Raw genomic sequence first — 17,260 nt, forward strand, 5'->3', positions numbered from 1 at the left:
GAAGTCCTTCTGACTAGGACTGCCATTGCAGGTACGGGTCCCCATGGCCCCCCTGATGTGCAGCAAGGTGCTCTCCAGCCATTTGCAGGCGCTGAAGGGGACTTGACCCATGAGAGGGAGGTTGGTGGCAGACCTCAAGGAAGTGGGGGCTCCTCTCCAAGCGCTCACACTTCCATGCCACTGCAGAGCCCTCAGTCAGAGCCCCACCGTAGTCCACACCCAATTGAGATAGGCTTCTCAACCCCTGAACAGCCGCAGGGGCAGCAGACTGTTGACGAGCCCTCACAGGCTTGCAACCCCAGAGGATGCACGCCAAAGGTGTCGAGACAGGAGCAGCAGGAAAGTGAGCAAGGGGCCTTCACATCTGCTGAAGCCACAGGGGAGGCACCATGTAGGAGCACGCGTAAGAGGAAAATTCTGCACAAATAGTCACAAGGGTAGTCACTTGGGTGCAATTTTGTGTTTATTGTAAAAATGCCATCACGTCATTATTGAACATAAAAATTCTGATGGCAAATGTTGCAGTTGTGGTGTCTGTCATTTCGCTATTGGGACTTCCAGCTTGAGGCCTTAAGAATGCTTGCAACTGTCAGTATGGTGGTCAGAGTACTAGGAATCCTCTGGTTCTTGGCCATTGTCAAAGCTCTGGTAAGAAGCAGCAAGGCAAAAGTGTTTGATTGACTAGGCTAAGTAAATCTGGCCAGGATGAGTGCGTTCCTTGCATCCCGGGCAGCAATGTTGTGGCGTAATGCTGCCGCTGGTTGATGGGCCTCTGCAGTTTGTTCATTTTCGCACTCCTCCTCCTCCTCCGCATCTGAGGAGGATATGTTAGGAGCCACTTGGTCCTCAGGAATCTGCAAGCCACGACGCTGTGCCATGTTGTGAAGTGCACAGCAAACCACGATGATTCTGGAGACCCTGGCTGCTGAGTACTGTAGGGCTCCACCTGATCTATCCAAGCATCTGAAGCGCATCTTCAGCAAACCGATGGTTTGCACGATAATGGATCTGGTGGAAATGTGGCTGGAGTTGTAGCTCTCCTCAGCTTCGTTGGCTGGGCTCCTCAACGGCATCATTAGCCACATCCTCAGGGGATAGCCTTTGTCTCCAAGTAGCCATCAGTTAAGTTGGTCTGGTGAACTGAATAGCGGAGGCACACTAGACTGACGCAGTATGAAGGAGTCATGGCACTGCCAGAGTACATGGCACAAACACACAAAATTTCCTTCTTGTGGTCACACACCAGCTGAACGTTGAGGGAGTGGAAGCCCTTGCGGTTGACAAAAATGCCTAGATTGCAATGGGGTGCCCCAAGGGCCACATGTGTGCAGTCAATGACGCCCTGCACCCTTGAAAAGCCTGCCAGATTAGATAATCCAACCGCTCGCGCCGTGACACTTGCTCGATCCTGAAATGGATGTGATTATGCGCGAGGGCAAAGAGGGCATCGGTTACCTGAGCAATGCAAGTGTGTGCGGCTGCCTGGGAGATGCCGCTGATGTCTGCTGCTGATCCCTGGAATGAGCCTGAGGCAAAAAAGTTGATTGCGGTGGTGACTTTGATGGCCACTGGTAATGCTTGTCCACCTGGTCCTCTGGGCAGCAGGTCTTGCTGTAGCATTGCACAGATGTCAGTCACTACCTCCCTCAAAAGTCAGAGCCGCCTTTGGCACTGCTGCTCAGACATGTTGAGGTAGCTGACCCTGCGTCTGTAGACGCTGTTTGGGGGGTATCTCCTGCGCCGATGGGCTTCCAGGCGCTGGCCACTTCTGGCCTGTGCAGCTTCAGGTGGGTGAGCAGCAGCCTGGCGCTCCTGCTACTGCTGCTGTTGCTGGTGCTGCTGTTGTTCCTGGTTCTGCTGCTGCCGTGGCTGGTGCTCGAGCTCCTCTAATGCCCAGATAGGAAGGAAATAAATGGCTCCCATGATTCTGGTATATGCCTCTGTTGAGGAAGCGCTGACTGAAGATGGCGAGAGGGGTTTCCCAGGAGGTCACACTGGAGACGGGTGTGAGGCTCCAACCTTCCACAGGTGTGGTTAAGCCTTCTAAAAGTTTCCCCAGGCCTGAGACCACTAAGTCCTGCCACCTGCAAATCATGGCTGATCAAATCTCCTCTTTAATGGTTGACCTGCAGTTGATAGTCAGCAATCCAATAGTGCTCCCGCCAGGTTTCACATTCGTGTTTCCCACCGGGCGTGTTTCACGTGGGAAAAGGGTTAAATTCACAAGGGCCTTTCAAAATAGGATTATAGAGGCCATTTAGTGGTTGTTAAGGGCCTTAATGACCAGTCCCGCCTGTTGGATGTGGGACGAGTCGGGACCATCAGACACGCCTGAGTTAAAATTGCTCGGAGTTGGGAATCAGGCGGGGTGGGGGTTTTTTGTGATTTTAACCCCCCGCACGCCTCCAAGCCCGCCTCCACGGCTCAATGAAAATCAAGGCCCAAGTATCTGCCATTAAAAATCTTCATCAATAAACTGTTCATGTTTTTTCCAAACGAATAACGACTCATTTTATGCTGTGTGAAAATGCACAATATTGCGCAAACTGTCAACTGTCAATGATTTTGCAACTCAATTATTCATGATTTAAAGCAAATTTCAGTTCTGTTAAATAAATGATTAGCTATTCATACTTTTCAAAACCAACAATGGTGAGAATGTGGAACTCGCTACCACAGGGAGGGGTTGAAGTGAATAGTATAGATGCATTTAAGGGGAGGCTAGACAAGCATATGAAGGAGAAGGGAAGAGAGGGTTATGCTGATAGATTTAGATGAGGAAAGATGGGAAGAGGCTCGAGTGGAGCATAAACGCCGGCATGGACTGGTTGGGCCGAATGGCCTGTTTCTCTGCCGCATATTGTATGTAATTATATGTAATTTTCCTTTGTATAATTAATAATGACAATTGAAAGTAACCAAATTAAATGAATAAATTATAATTATTATAATACAAAATAATACATGCATTCATCTCACTGGCAGAAGCTGAATAATTTTGCAAATATTTTTACAATCACATGTATGGTTTACATTTTACATAAAACCTGGAAGAAATTACTCAGTAGCAGGATCTCTCATTTACATTCGGAGCAATTGTACTTTCTTACAAGTGGCGGTGCTTGGAGGTTGTGTTGTTACAATGGGGATAGAGTCTGCTAGGGTGTAAGAATGGGAAGGATGCACATCTCCATAGAATGAATTTGAAAAGAATTTTGTAAGAGATGTGCTTAGAAAGAGTGAAGTAAGTGGGTGGGAGGAAGCTCGTGTGGAGCATAAACACTGGCCTGGAACAGTTGGGCCAAATGGCATGTTTCTGTGCTGTAAATTCTATGTAATTCTGTGTGTTTTTTCATTGGTTTCTGGAAAATAAAGTGAGTCATTTTCCAAATATACACTCGCAGCAGAAAACCTTGCATACTGGCAATGACATATTGGAAAATTACAAGTGTGCATCTGTGATTTTCCAATATGTACTGCCAGCAGGTAAGGATGTTCAGCACCAGAGCATACTCAGAAAATTAACTCAATAGTTTCTTCCTTGGCCACTACAGCTGGAATTGAAAATAAACGTGTTTCTCTCACTTACCACAAGTACATAAATAATTAAATCTTTGCATGCCTTTGAAGGCCAGGATCGGAGGGGGTCAGGGATTGGGGTGGGGATCGAAAGGCCGGGATCAGAGGGGGTTGGAGATCAGGGGGGGGATGGGGTTTGGAAGGCTGGGATCGGGGCGGGGGGGTGGATCAGAAGGCCGGATCAGAGAAGGTTGTAAGGCCAGGATCGGAGCTGGTCGGAGATCGGGTGGGTCGGAAGGATGGTTCGGAAGGGCGGGATCGGGGGTGGGGAGTCAGAAGGCCAGGATCAGAGGCCAGAGTTGGGTCAGAAGTCGGGAATCGGAGGCCTCGTGGCGGGGATGGGTGGGTCGGAGGCCCTGTGGGGGAGGTCGGGAGGAAGTCGGAAGGGTTGCGGGGGGTGTCTGATCATGGGGGGTTGGTGAGGCAAGGGCGCTGGATCCAGCAGATAAATGGAAAGGCATTTACCTACTCAGGAAACCCAGCCACCTAAAGTTAAATATCAAAATGAAGATTCAAAATGAGGCAGGCAGCCTCATTATAATATTTAAAGTACCAACCCGCCTTCTGGGAGTGGGTTGGCTGCCCGGCCTCCGTCCCACCTCCGTTAAACCTGGAAGTGGGCGGGTTGGAGGCGGGTTGGGGTCGGGATTCAGATTTCCACCACTGTAACTTCCCCAGTCAACTCAAACCCACCCGTTTGTTGGGGTTAAAATTCCCCCAATATCTCTGCAACAGTTCTTGCTGTTACTAAAATGGTTTGACTTAAATAAATATATTTAAGTTGGGGTCTTTTATTCAGAATCTCTCTGAAAAGTTGAATAATGATTCAGTCCTGCCAAAAGTTGCCACCAGTATTGTGTAGTTTTCTGACTGCCTCGAGTTAATGATCAGAAAACACTGGACTGTGAGTCCTCGATTTTCAGACGTGTAATCCCTGCGAGTGCCACTCTATGCCAGCAGCTACATGTTTTTTTTCTTTAAGAGCTTTATATAAGGGGAAATGCTTTTCAACGACATGACAGCAAATACAATACAAGGGTCAACTCAGCAACATGTCCCAGCGCAGTACCCACAAACCACGAGCCCCTGCTCCCAGAAAGGATATATTGCCATAATCTGGGAACCTGCTTTTAGTTCTTCAAAGCACTTTAACTGTATTAGTAAAATTACAGTAAATGCTTTAAGGAGTAGGATTAACAAAATCAAGAGGAAGCAAACAGCAAATTTTACCTGGATTATAATACTTCACAATGTTTAGCAGTTGTCTGCAGTACATTAAACAACTTGGATCACATGTCCCCAATGAAAAGCTTTTACATGGGAAATAAACCCACAGATTCCTTGTTAGCCTTTATTATACATATATAGTAGTATAGCAAGAAAAGAACTGAAAAAACAAGTGTTGTGAATCTAAATAAACAGATGTAAAAAGTCACACAACACCAGGTTATAGTCCAACAGCTTTATTTGAAATCACAAGCTTTCGGAGCGCTGCTCCTTCTTCAGGTGAAGTGGAGAAATGCATAAAGACACAGCTTATATAGTCAGAGAATCATGACATGATTCTCTGACTATATAAGCTGTGTCTTTATGCATTTCTCCACTTCACCTGAAGAAGGAGCAGCGCTCCGAAAGCTTGTGATTTCAAATAAAGCTGTTGGACTATAACCTGGTGTTGTGTGACTTTTTACATTTGTCCACCCCAGTCCAACTCCGGCATCTCCACACCATGGCTACTATCGACACCACAAACTGCCGGCTCAAAGTGGAGAGGATCTCCAAGAAGATCGCGCATATCGACACAGACATCAAGTTTCTACAGAGATGCAAGAAAGCAGACAAGATCCCAAAAGGACTTCAGATCACTAACCCACTCAAGTCGACCTACAACACAGACTACGCTGAGAGACTCTGCCGTCGTACCTCTCGCACACTCCTCAACCATCTCGTACACCAGCTCTACAGCAGACGCCGCAACCTCGAAACCGAGATGGAGTCCATGTTCTCAGCCTGTGCTCAGGACGCAGCAGACCAGCTACGAGACACCGCCAAACAAACAAGGCAACGGAACTACGCTACCTACATGCACACCAAGAACAGGAAGCTTGAGAAACTTGGCATCACCAGCAGCAGCAACCAAGCCTCCCCCGGTACCACGGTTGAAACCACAGGGAAGTCCATCGTCAACCTGTCCGACCACACCCTTCAACCAGACGAAATTGAAGTTCTCAGCCGAGGGCTCAATTTCTGCCCCACCACCAAAATGGACCCCATCGGTCTCGCGGCAGACACAGAGGAATTCATCAGGAGAATGAGGCTCCGGGAATTCTTCCACAAATCCCAAGATGTCAGCAGCGAACCCAATGAGACAATCAATGATCCGGAACAGCAAACAGAGGGATCCGCAGTGCAGCAACCGAAGAAGAAAGAGTCAAATTGGACCCCTCCGGAGGGTCGCTGCCCGAAGCTTGACATGTATGCTCAAGCTGTCAGGAGATGCATCAACGCCAGATTCATCAGCCGCACTCACAAGACAGTCCAGAATGTCACCCGAGCACAACGCAACGCCATCCACGCTCTCAAGACCAACCGCAACATCGTCATCAAACCAGCAGACAAAGGAGGTGCCATCGTCATACAGAACAGAACGGACTATTGCAAAGAAGTATACCGACAACTGGACAACCAGGAACACTACAGACAGTTACCCGCAGATCCGACCAAAGAACACACCCGCCAACTCAACAGACTGATCAAAACCTTCAACCCAGACCTTCAAAGCATCCTACATGCTCTCATCCCACGTACTCCCCGCGTGGGAGACTTCTACTGCCTCCCAAAGATACACAAAGCCAACACACCTGGACGTCCTATCGCATCAGGCAACGGAACCCTGTGTGAGAACCTCTCTGGGTATGTCGAGGGCATCCTGAAACCCATCGTACAGGGAACCCCCAGCTTCTGTCGCGACACTACAGACTTCTTACAGAAGCTCAGCACCCACGGACCAGTTGAACCAGGAACACTCCTCGCCACGATGGACGTCTCGGCACTCTACACCAGCATCCCCCACGATGACGGCATCGCTGCGACAGCCTCAGTACTCAACACCAACAACAGCCAATCTCCAGACGCCATCCTACAACTCATCCGCTTCATCCTTGACCACAATGTCTTCACCTTCGACAACCAGTTCTTTACCCAAACACACGGAACAGCCATGGGGACCAAATTCGCACCCCAATACGCAAACATCTTCATGCACAAGTTCGAGCAAGACTTCTTCGCTGCACAGGATCTCCAACCAACGCTATACACCAGATACATCGACGACATTTTCTTCCTATGGACCCACGGCGAAGAATCACTGAAAAGACTACACGATAACATCAACAAGTTCCATCCCACCATCAAACTCACCATGGACTACTCCTCAGAATCAATCTCATTCCTGGACACACGAATCTCCATCAAAGACGGACACCTCAGCACTTCACTCTACCGCAAGCCCACGGACAACCTCACGATGCTTCACTTCTCCAGCTTCCACCCTAACCACGTTAAAGAAGCCATCCCCTATGGACAAGCCCTGCGAATACACAGGATCTGCTCAGACGAGGATGAACGTGATGGACACCTACAGACACTGAAAGACGCCCTTGTAAGAACGGGATATGACGCTCGACTCGTCGATCGACAGTTCAGACGGGCCACAGCGAAAAATCGCATAGACCGCCTCAGAAGACAAACACGGGACACAACCAACAGAGTACCCTTCGTCGTCCAGTACTTCCCCGGAGCGGAGAAACTACGCCATGTTCTTCGCAGCCTTCAACATGTCATCGATGACGACGAACACCTCGCTAAGGCCATCCCCACGCCTCCACTACTCGCTTTCAAACAGCCGCCTAACCTCAAACAGACCATCGTTCGCAGCAAATTACCCAGCTTTCAGGAGAACAGCGACCACGACACCACACAACCCTGCCACAGCAACCTCTGCAAGACATGCCAGATCATCAACACAGATACCATCATCACACGTGAGGACACCACCCACCAGGTACATGGTACATACTCATGTGACTCGGCCAACGTTGTCTACCTCATACGTTGCAGGAAAGGATGCCCCGGAGCATGGTACATCGGCGAGACCATGCAGACACTGCGACAACGGATGAACGGACACCGCGCAACAATCACCAGGCAGGAGTGTTCCCTCCCAGTCGGGGAACACTTCAGCAGTCAAGGACATTCAGCCTCCGATCTTCGGGTAAGCATTCTCCAAGGTAGCCTTCGAGACACACGACAACGCAAAATCGTCGAGCAGAAACTGATAGCCAAGTTCCGTACCCATGAGGACGGCCTCAACAGAGATCTTGGGTTCATGTCACGCTACATGTAACCCCACCTGATGCAGGGTCATCCAGACTCGAGTCGACATTGGCTTGTTCTCTCTACACGGATGCGGCCGGACCTGCTGTGATTTCCAGCCAAAAAAAAAAAAAAAAAAAGTTTTTTGTCTGTTTTTTTGTTTTTCATACAGACCCCAGCATCTGCAATATTTGACCCCTTGTGACCCCACCTCATTGTTCTTTGATGTAATGTTTCCCTGACTGACCTGTTTGGACACCATTCACACCTTTGACTGCTGTGATTATCTCTCTGCCGAGGTGTGATTAATGGCAGTTGGAACGGTTACCTGTAAACATCTGACATGATTCTCTGACTATATAAGCTGTGTCTTTATGCATTTCTCCACTTCACCTGAAGAAGGAGCAGCGCTCCGAAAGCTTGTGATTTCAAATAAAGCTGTTGGACTATAACCTGGTGTTGTGTGACTTTTTACATTTGTCCACCCCAGTCCAACTCCGGCATCTCCACACCATAAATAAACAGAGATCAGGCAACTTGATTTGAAATGGCATCTACAAACCAGTCAGGAACTTGCTCCATCCCCTTCACAGGATGATACTCTCAGGGAGCTACCGAAGAACACCATTTTAGAAAAAACAAGATGTTGAACTAGTTAAGTATTCATTTTAAAATATTTAATGCGGTAATTCTTTAGATCTGAAAATGGACAGATCTCTGATCTCCCACATCCTCTGTGGGGGTCATTTTCACTTTAAGCGGTAATCTAGCAGAGCAGAGTGCCCGCCCATTCTAAAACCCGCCCAATTTTCATTTCCATCAAGTTCACTGCTGCTCTACAGATGAACAGACGTGATCCCATTATCAGTATTTCCCTATCAACTAAGATCGATTCCTCCAGCAGCACAAAAAGCAAGCAGACGCCAAAGAATTATACATGAATTTCAATCCGCTTACAAAGTCACTAAAATCCAGAAATCCATGAGTAAATTGACTACTCACCTTTTAGTCTTATGCTCTCTGGGCTTCCATCTTGCTGTAATAAAACAGAAAATAAAATATTAGAGAAAAACAGCACAAATGAATGGAAGAACATTAAACAAAAAAAAAATTTACTTGTGGAGGTATTCATTTGTTTATATTACTAGATATATAAAAAAGGAATTTCTACAGTTAATTCTGCATTTACTTTTGTTGTATGTTAGAAATGTATTTTTAAACCTTACAATACTCATTGGCTCACATCCCCTTCCTGTTTGATACCACTGAAACACACCAATGATTGACCTGTTTATATCCATGACAGCATTAGATCAGTTTTGAGATCTTTGCCATTTGATTGGGAGTAAAACCAACTTCTGAAATCACACTTAAACCAATGAAATTACAGTTTTTTAAAAGTTGATTCCTGTTCCAAAACAGTTGGCGATAGCTGGGAGGCAAATGATTTCAAATTTCAAAACAATTAGGGAGAAAAAGTTAGAACAGGCAAAACAGTTGCATTAGGTAGAAGAAAGAATAATATTAAGCTTTGAATTACAAAAATAAGACTGAGAAAGAACAGGAAAAAGGAAATACAGGTCAGGCTAGATTGAAGCCATTTAAAAATTTTAATTTAAAATTGTGCTTTTGATGTTTATGTTGGTGCTGCAGGGTTAATACAGCAGTAATAGAGCTATGCCTGATGGTTTAGTAACTTTATTCCTATACTATTACTAAGACAGGAATTTCCTTGAATCCATCAGCAGTCTAAGAACTTTTTTTCAGTTAACCCCCTTTCTTAAGTCTCCCAGTGGATTTTTCCAATCTGCAAGACTCCTCCTTCACTTGGAAGGGCTGCATGAACTGAACCGCATCCTACTGCCATACCTACTGCACGACAAACCAATAAGAAAAGGTGTTTGTTCACGGCACTGTACTGCTTTGAGGGGGTCCGTCTCAGCAGGAATTTCTAAGTTATTTGCAAATTAGTATGGGAGTCCATTGTTCTACCACTACAACAATCGTCGGTATCCCTTGTTAAAAAAATCTTAATATTCTTTAATTCTTTGGGGGAGAAATTGGGTATAGACCCGCTTGAGGTGCTAGAATTGTCGGAGCGCAAATTGTATCGCCAGGTGCAACTTATCGCCACCTCCAGCGATATTGGGTTTCATCGCCCCTGAAGGAGATTGCGGCGTAAAATCAGGCGCTGCACGGGAATCCTAAGGCGCTAACCTGGCGGCGCTACTCAATATCTGGGCGGACGGGCGCAGCGCAGGTGCTGTCAATAATCGATGACCACGAGACATGCTGGCGCCGGCCAGCTCTTAAAGGGGCGGGTCATTTAGGTTCAGTAGCCACACTCATCGCCCTGTAGGCCTCAAAATCGGCGCTGTGCAATCTGAGGCATTACAAACTTTGACCAGATGGAGAGGGTGAGGCAGAGAGCGGAGCGCTTTACCGAAAGGGCATTGGATGCTTGGGTTGGCGCAGTGGAGCGCCGGCGAGCAGTGCTGTACCCTGACAATGGCAGGAGGCCTCATCAGAACGAGTACCGCAGAGCTTGGAGGGAAGTTTGTCAAAGAGTCAACTCCAGCAGCGTAGCGCCCAGGACACCTGTGCAATGCAGGAAGAAGTTCAACGATCTCACTCGGGTCGTTAGGGTGAGTGGCTTGTTGGCAATCTTCTTCATCCCTCCATCTGCACCTGACTTTATAGCCAGAGGGTGCACGATGCCCCAATGGCCATCTGTCAGCTAGCACCCATGGCCCTTTCTGGGAACGCACACGCACATTCAACTCAGGGCATAATGTAAGGGCTGATCCACCATGGGGGGGCATGAGATGACAACTCAGGGCATAATGTAAGGGCTGATCCACCATGGGGGTGCATGAGATGACAACTCGGGGCAGCATGTTTCATAACTTCCCGTCCTTTCTCCTGCAGGGCAAGCTGGCCAGGAACCGGAGGGAACAGATTCGTACTGGAGGGGGCCCTCCTCAGCTGCAGGAACTCACGGACCTGGAGGAAAGAGTCCACCAGATTGTTGGAGGCCGGATGAGTGGTCCTGTCACCACTGGAGCTGCCGACCCCATTGTGCACAGCAATGGTAAGGTCATCACCTTTTTGAACTCTCTCCTTCCACTTGTTCCCCCCACCAGCATGCTTTTTCACTCTGGACCCATGTCAGAGCATTGCAGCACTCTTGCATCCCTTGCTGCCACCCTGTCCTTTCGCTAAAGCCACTCTTCAACCTCCCTGCTTTCAGATGCTGCATCACCAGCTCGGGAGCCGGGCCATCAAGCTGCCAGGGACACTGACTCCGGAGGCGACGAGCAGGAGGAAGCCGGACCATCCGTCCCACCCTCAGGCGAGCCAGCCCATCTGCAGACTGGGGATAGTGCTTCCCTGGAAGGGAGCGGGGGGGAATGGCTCTGAGGAGGAACCAGTTGCAGGAACCAGCGGCCTCCAGCAGCGCAAGGGGGGTAGGGAAGGTCGGGAGCCATCTCCCCGGAGGGCGCGTCAGGCCACGATGACTGCTGCACAGAGCGCAGAGAGGTGCGTTGCCTCGCAGAATGAGCGCCCAGGCTCGGCTCAGGCACACTGAGCTGATGGCTGCAGTTGCAAGGATGCCTGAATCCATCGAGACACTGGCAAGGAGTGTGCAAGACTTCAGGGCAGCACAGGAAAGGATTGTGCAAGACTTCGGGGCAGCACAGGAAAGGAGTGCCCAGGGCTTCGGGGCAGCCCTGGAAAAGACTGCCCAGGGCGTCGGTACATCACTGGAAAGGACTGTCCAGGGCGTCGCTACATCACTGGAAAGGACTGTCCAGGGCTTCACCGAAGCACTGGCACCTGCCACGCAAGTGCTGAGTGCTGCCACGCAGTCCCTCGCTGGCCTCATGCAGAGGCAGATTGAGGCCACACAAGCACTGACTGCTGCCACCCTCAATGGATCAGGCAGTATTACCCGGGGCCCTTGCAGCACCACAGCAGGCCAGCAATCTGTGGACCAGCCAATTGGTCCGCATGCTGTGGTGCTACCCCGTCAGAGTGCCAGTGTGTCGGCCGACCACGGAGCAGGTGTCCACTCTCAGGATGTCAGCATTCCTGATGCCAATGCTGGCACGTCTCCACTGCAGCTGCCATCACCTGCAGGACAGACTGCTTCCACCCATGCCCAATTGGAGCAGTCAGCATCCGGCCCCTCCAAGCCCAGAGTCCGTCCAGGCCGTCCCTCAGGGGCATCTGCGCTTTCGGACAGTCAGCAGGCGTCCCCCAGCCTTCATGCAGCCACTGGGGTCCCATTACGGAGGAGCTGCAGGGAGGGAAGGGGCCGTTCTCGCAAGAGAAGTAGATCACCATCAAAGGGGAAAGAGTAGAAGGCGCTGCTGAAATGTCCTATTTCTAGAAATCAAGGCCGTGGATGCTGGTCTGAATGTTAGTCATGTTTTGGATAGCCTCCCGGGTGTGCAAGTCACTTGGTCTGAATGTTAGTCATGTTTTGGATAGTCTCCCGGGTGTGCGAGCCATTTATGTGTTAGTTTGTTAGTTAAGCTTTCTGTTGCCATTGCTTTGTCATGTTGGAAGGAAGCACAGTTTTCAAAATAAACAAAACATTTTATTGTCATTGGCCATGTCTGCTATTTACAATCATTGTGGCCTTCATAGGCTTTGGGTTATCCGAATGGTTCCATTCCTGATCTTCGAATGGCACCAAGCAGTCTGTGAGAGGGACCTAGAACCGACTCCCTATCAGCCTCAGACGGACGGCCCTTCCAGTTTCTCGGACCCTCCCGTCTTGGTCCTCCTCCTCCTCCTCCTCCTCCTCCTGCTCTGCTGGTCCTTCAATGTCTGCTGGCATTGGCTGGGTGTGCAGGGTGGCGAGGTTATGGAGCATGCAGCAGACAACGACGAAGTGGGAGACTCTCTCTGGTGAGTACTGCAAGGCGCCTCCCGAATGGTCCAAACAGCGGAACCGCTGCTTCAGCACGCCGATTGTGTGCTCCACAATGTTCCTCGTCGCCTGATGGCTGACATTGTAGTGCTCTTCTGCAGGGGTGCTGGGCGTATGGAGCGGGGTCATCAGCCATGGGCACAGTGGATAGCGCTTGTCGCCGAGAAGCCAGCCTTCTGGGTGAGCCGGGGCCTCGAAAAGGTCAGCGACTGAAGTCTGGCGCAGGATGAATGAGTCGTGGCTGCTGCCTGGGAACTGTGCATTGACCGCCAGGATCAGCTGCCGGTGGTCACAGACCAGCTGCACATTCAAGGAGTGGAACCCCTTGCGGTTGCGGAACTCCTCAGGATTCTGTACAGGGGCCCGCAAAGCCACATGCATGCAGTCAATGGCGCCCTGCACCATGGGGAAGTCCGCTATTGCCGCGAAGCCCTCTGCGCGCTCCCGCTGCTTCTCCGGTGTCACATTGAAGGATATGTACTGACGCCACCTTTTAAACAGGGCATCTGTAACCTGCTGGATGCAGCTATGCACTGCAAACTGGGATATGTTGGCAATGTCCCCAGTTGCTGACTGGAAGGAGCCGGTCGCATAGAAATTCAATGCCACTGTTATCTTCACAGCCACCGACAGAGAGGTCCTGCACCTTATCTGCGGCTGCAGATCTTCCTGAAGCAGGTGGCACAGCTCAGTCACCACCTCCTTTCGGAATCGCAGCCTCCTAACACACTGCTCCTCCGACATGTTGAGGTAAGAGAACTGCTGCCTGAATACCCTGGCAGCGTAAGGTCTGGTGTGGCGACGTCTTTTGGCCCTCCTCCATCTGGCCATTCCTGGCCCTCTCTCCCTCCGTCCCTGTGCCCTTTCCAGATGGTCGAGCAGCAGGACGTTCCCCTCCAAAGCAGCCCCCATAATAATAGGTCAGCAGAAATTAAATAGGGTGTAAACGCTCACCAGCAGCAGGGTGATGGTATGAAGGCTGAATGTCCTCTGGCAGTGCTGGGTCACTAGTGAAACGGCTGAGTTCAACTTTGCAACTCTGTGTAAATCTCAAATAAGTTGTGCTCCCAAAATGGCTGCCGCTTTTATACCAGTGCAGTCCCCTTTAAAGAGCGCCCCCCTAAGCCCGAGAGCGACTGGGGAACGTTCCAGGAAGCAGTCCTTATTAGTGCCGGTCTGAACAGAGGAGCGCGCCACTGAATTTCCGGTCCGGGGCACCAAAAAGGCGTTGCACACTGAAATGACGTCATGATCTGCCTGCGCCCGCGAGCGGGCGCTAAGATCTAGCGCCGACGCTAAAAGCCCACTCAATATGGCAAGAGGCGCTGGGTTCACTGTGCCCACCCGAAAATTGGGTAACGCCCCAATTCTCGGCCTCTTTAGGCACTAATCGCTGGCGCTAACAACCGAATTTCTCCCCCTTTGAATATTTTTGTTTAAGAAAGTATGCTAATGACATCATTGACAGAAACTGGCTTGGAGGAGTAGCTGACCCCAACAGTGTGAGTGAGCTGATTTAACATGCACAATTAAATTGGCAAGATCACTGAAGCACCCCATATTAATGACTGAGGGAGGGAGGGGACATTTTCATCAAGAGCAAGATAACAATCAGAAGTGATGCCACCAGTCCCACCCTGCTGTGACCCCCATCCCATTTTCCTGGGTGGGGTCAATTAATTACCCACAATGGACCCTGCTTTGAGGATTTGTCACGATCGGGAGGTAACTGATACAGAGATGTAGCATTACCCTCGCTGGAACAGCTTAAAGGCTTTGGCCATCAACTAACTGGCCAATGTGCAGGAGCACCAAAGTGAATTCTAATCCTGCTGCAAGCCATCTTTAATGGCAGGGGCAGGAAGCATCTAAAGTGATAAAAACATTGATCCTGCTGGCTCCTGCTGCTACAGACTCCCTGTCCCCTCTTCCTTTCTGGCCCTCCCTTTCATTGGTGGTGCAGAGGCAGAGACAGAGAGCAATCTGTTAAGGGGGGAACTACTTTTTACAGCTCATGTATACTGTAGTACCGGCAGTGACCACACCTGTATATAGCACGGAGTAGTAATCTGTACAGTTCAGTTCCAGAGTGAGCCACGTTGAGTAAACACCTGTTGTACCATTCTCCTGCAGTCTGTGTCTTACTACTGACGGACACAACATTGGCGACGAGGCAAATTCGATCCTACCTGCAACTCTGCATCACCTCCCAGGGATTCATTCCTGGAGACCAGTAGATTGGAGGTCAAGGCCAGAGACACGGGCGTCGACCACGGGCAACCGCCCAGTCATCCAGCAGAGACTCGAGAATTGCGGGGGAGGCTGCTGAGAGCCAGGCTTGGCTTTCCAGTCGCGGTGGTCCAGCGAGACGGGCTGGCAACAGGTAGTGCGCAGACCCTTCCCGGACAGCGGCGGGCTAGAGCCCGACCGAGCGGCACAGCAAAAGGCCGAGCAGCATCGACGGGAGAGAGAGAGGACAGAGCGCACAGGGCGCAGCCGGTGTTCAGGGGCCGAGCAGCGTCGAGGAGAGGGAGAGAGACGTGCAGAAACCCGCGAGGCACCGCCATTGCCACGAGGACCGCCGAGAGCGGCATTGGCAGCAGCGCAGGAGAAGTGCGCGAAACCTACAGGGCGCCGCCATTGCCACAAGGACCGCCGAGAGCAGCGTTGGCAGCAGCGCAGGAGATGCGTGCGAAACCTACAGGGCGCCGCCATTGCCACGAGGACCGCCGAGAGCGGCGTTGGCAGCAGCGGGGGAGGAAGGAAAGCACGGGAGACGCCATTTTAAGCCATTTTAAATCACACCCAAAATGCCGAAGAGTGGCAGTATCACCGCATTTGACAATGAAGTCGAAGATTGGACTACATATGTCGAACGAATAGAGGTATACTGCAAGGCAAATGAGGTGTCAGATGACAAGAAAGCGCCGGTATTGTTAAATTTAATGGGTGCAAAGACGTATGGCTTACTGCGAAACCTAGTAACCCCAGCGAAGCCAGTGGCAAAGCGTTTTGGAGACATACTACAGGAACATTTAAACCCCACACCACTGCTGATAGCAGAAAGATTCAAGTTTCACAAACGGAACCAGCATAAGGTGAAAGCAATGCTGAATATTTAACAGAACTGCGCAAACTATCGAAACACTGCCAGTTTGGAACGGGACTGGCAGATACCTTAAGGGACAAGTTTGGGTGTGGGCTTCAAAGTGAAGGAACCCAGAAACGGCTTTTATCTGAAAAGGACCTTACGCTGGACAAGGCTTTCAGCATTGCGGTATCATATGAAGCAGCAGCACGGGGCACTGCAGAGATACAACAGAGACCGCAAGAATATGGCACAAACAAAATGTCATACAGAACAGAGAAGTGCTATCGCTGCGGCAGAACAACACACGACCACAATGATTGCTGATTCAAAGACAAAGTGTGCAGACAGTGTGGAAAAGTAGGACACATAGCACGAGTCTGCAGGTCGGGAAAGAAAACCAGCAATAAGAAATCTCCAAAAGAAAAGTACAAGAAGGTACATAAGGTGACGGAGAATAGTTCAGACGAACAAAAGAGTCATACCGACTCCAAAAGCAGGGAGCTGAGTTGTCTGAAACTACATAATGTGATCAAAACGGAGGATCACCGAACCATTTGGGTCACTCTCAAGATAGCAGGAGTCCAGGTAAAAATGGAATTGGACACAGGATCAGCCCTAACAGTCATAAACCGACGGGACTACAAGCGGCTATTCTCACACATACCCTTGAGAGACACAAAAATTATTTTGAAGACGTACACGGGACAAAAATTCTACCCCAAAGGAAAAATAAGGGTGACCGTTTTATATAACGGTAAGGAAACACCAAAACTAGACCTGTATGTATTGCAAGATGGAGGACCACCATTACTGGGACGTGAATGGATCCGGAAAATACAGCTGGATTGGCATTCCATACAAGCACTGACTGTGGCTGCCAAAAAGGATGACGACGTCACACCTGGGCGACTGTCAAAGATCCTAACCGACGCGCAAGAAGTGTTCCAGCAAGGACTCGGAACACTAAAAGGCATGACAGCAACAATTAAAATCGAAGAAAACGCAAGCCCAAAATTTTTTAAGGCCAGACCGGTACCTTATGCGATCCGCCCAGCTGTCGAAGCAGAGCTGGAGAGTTTGGAACATTCAGGAGTACTGTCCAAGGTAGACTGGAGCGAGTGGCTACACCCATCGTCCCTGTGATGAAAATGTCATTGAGCAGCACGCCTGGGGAACCAAGGAAGGTTCGCATCTGTGGGGACTTTAAGGTAACAGTGAACCCAGTCCTTCACACCGTGCAATATCCACTTCCGCGGATTGAAGATATTTTCGCCTCG

At 49.9% G+C, this 17,260-nt stretch overlaps 1 protein-coding gene across 4 annotated transcripts in view; it reads right to left on the minus strand.

Annotated features, from left to right (window-relative positions):
* Positions 1-17,260, minus strand: part of fstl5 (follistatin-like 5) — a 1,173,542-nt gene that overhangs the window by 1,072,466 nt on the left and 83,816 nt on the right. For all 4 annotated transcript variants that reach the window (XM_086010874.1, XM_086010870.1, XM_086010888.1 and 1 more), the window contains exon 3: positions 8,956-8,989. In XM_086010874.1, the coding sequence (XP_085867000.1) occupies positions 8,956-8,989 (34 nt within the window). The remainder of the gene's footprint in view (positions 1-8,955; positions 8,990-17,260) is intronic.

The sequence above is a fragment of the Somniosus microcephalus genome, chromosome 2, assembly GCF_052327205.1.
Source record: "Somniosus microcephalus isolate GS21.2 chromosome 2, FLI_Smic_1.0, whole genome shotgun sequence".
NCBI classification, from domain to species: domain Eukaryota; kingdom Metazoa; phylum Chordata; class Chondrichthyes; order Squaliformes; family Somniosidae; genus Somniosus; species Somniosus microcephalus.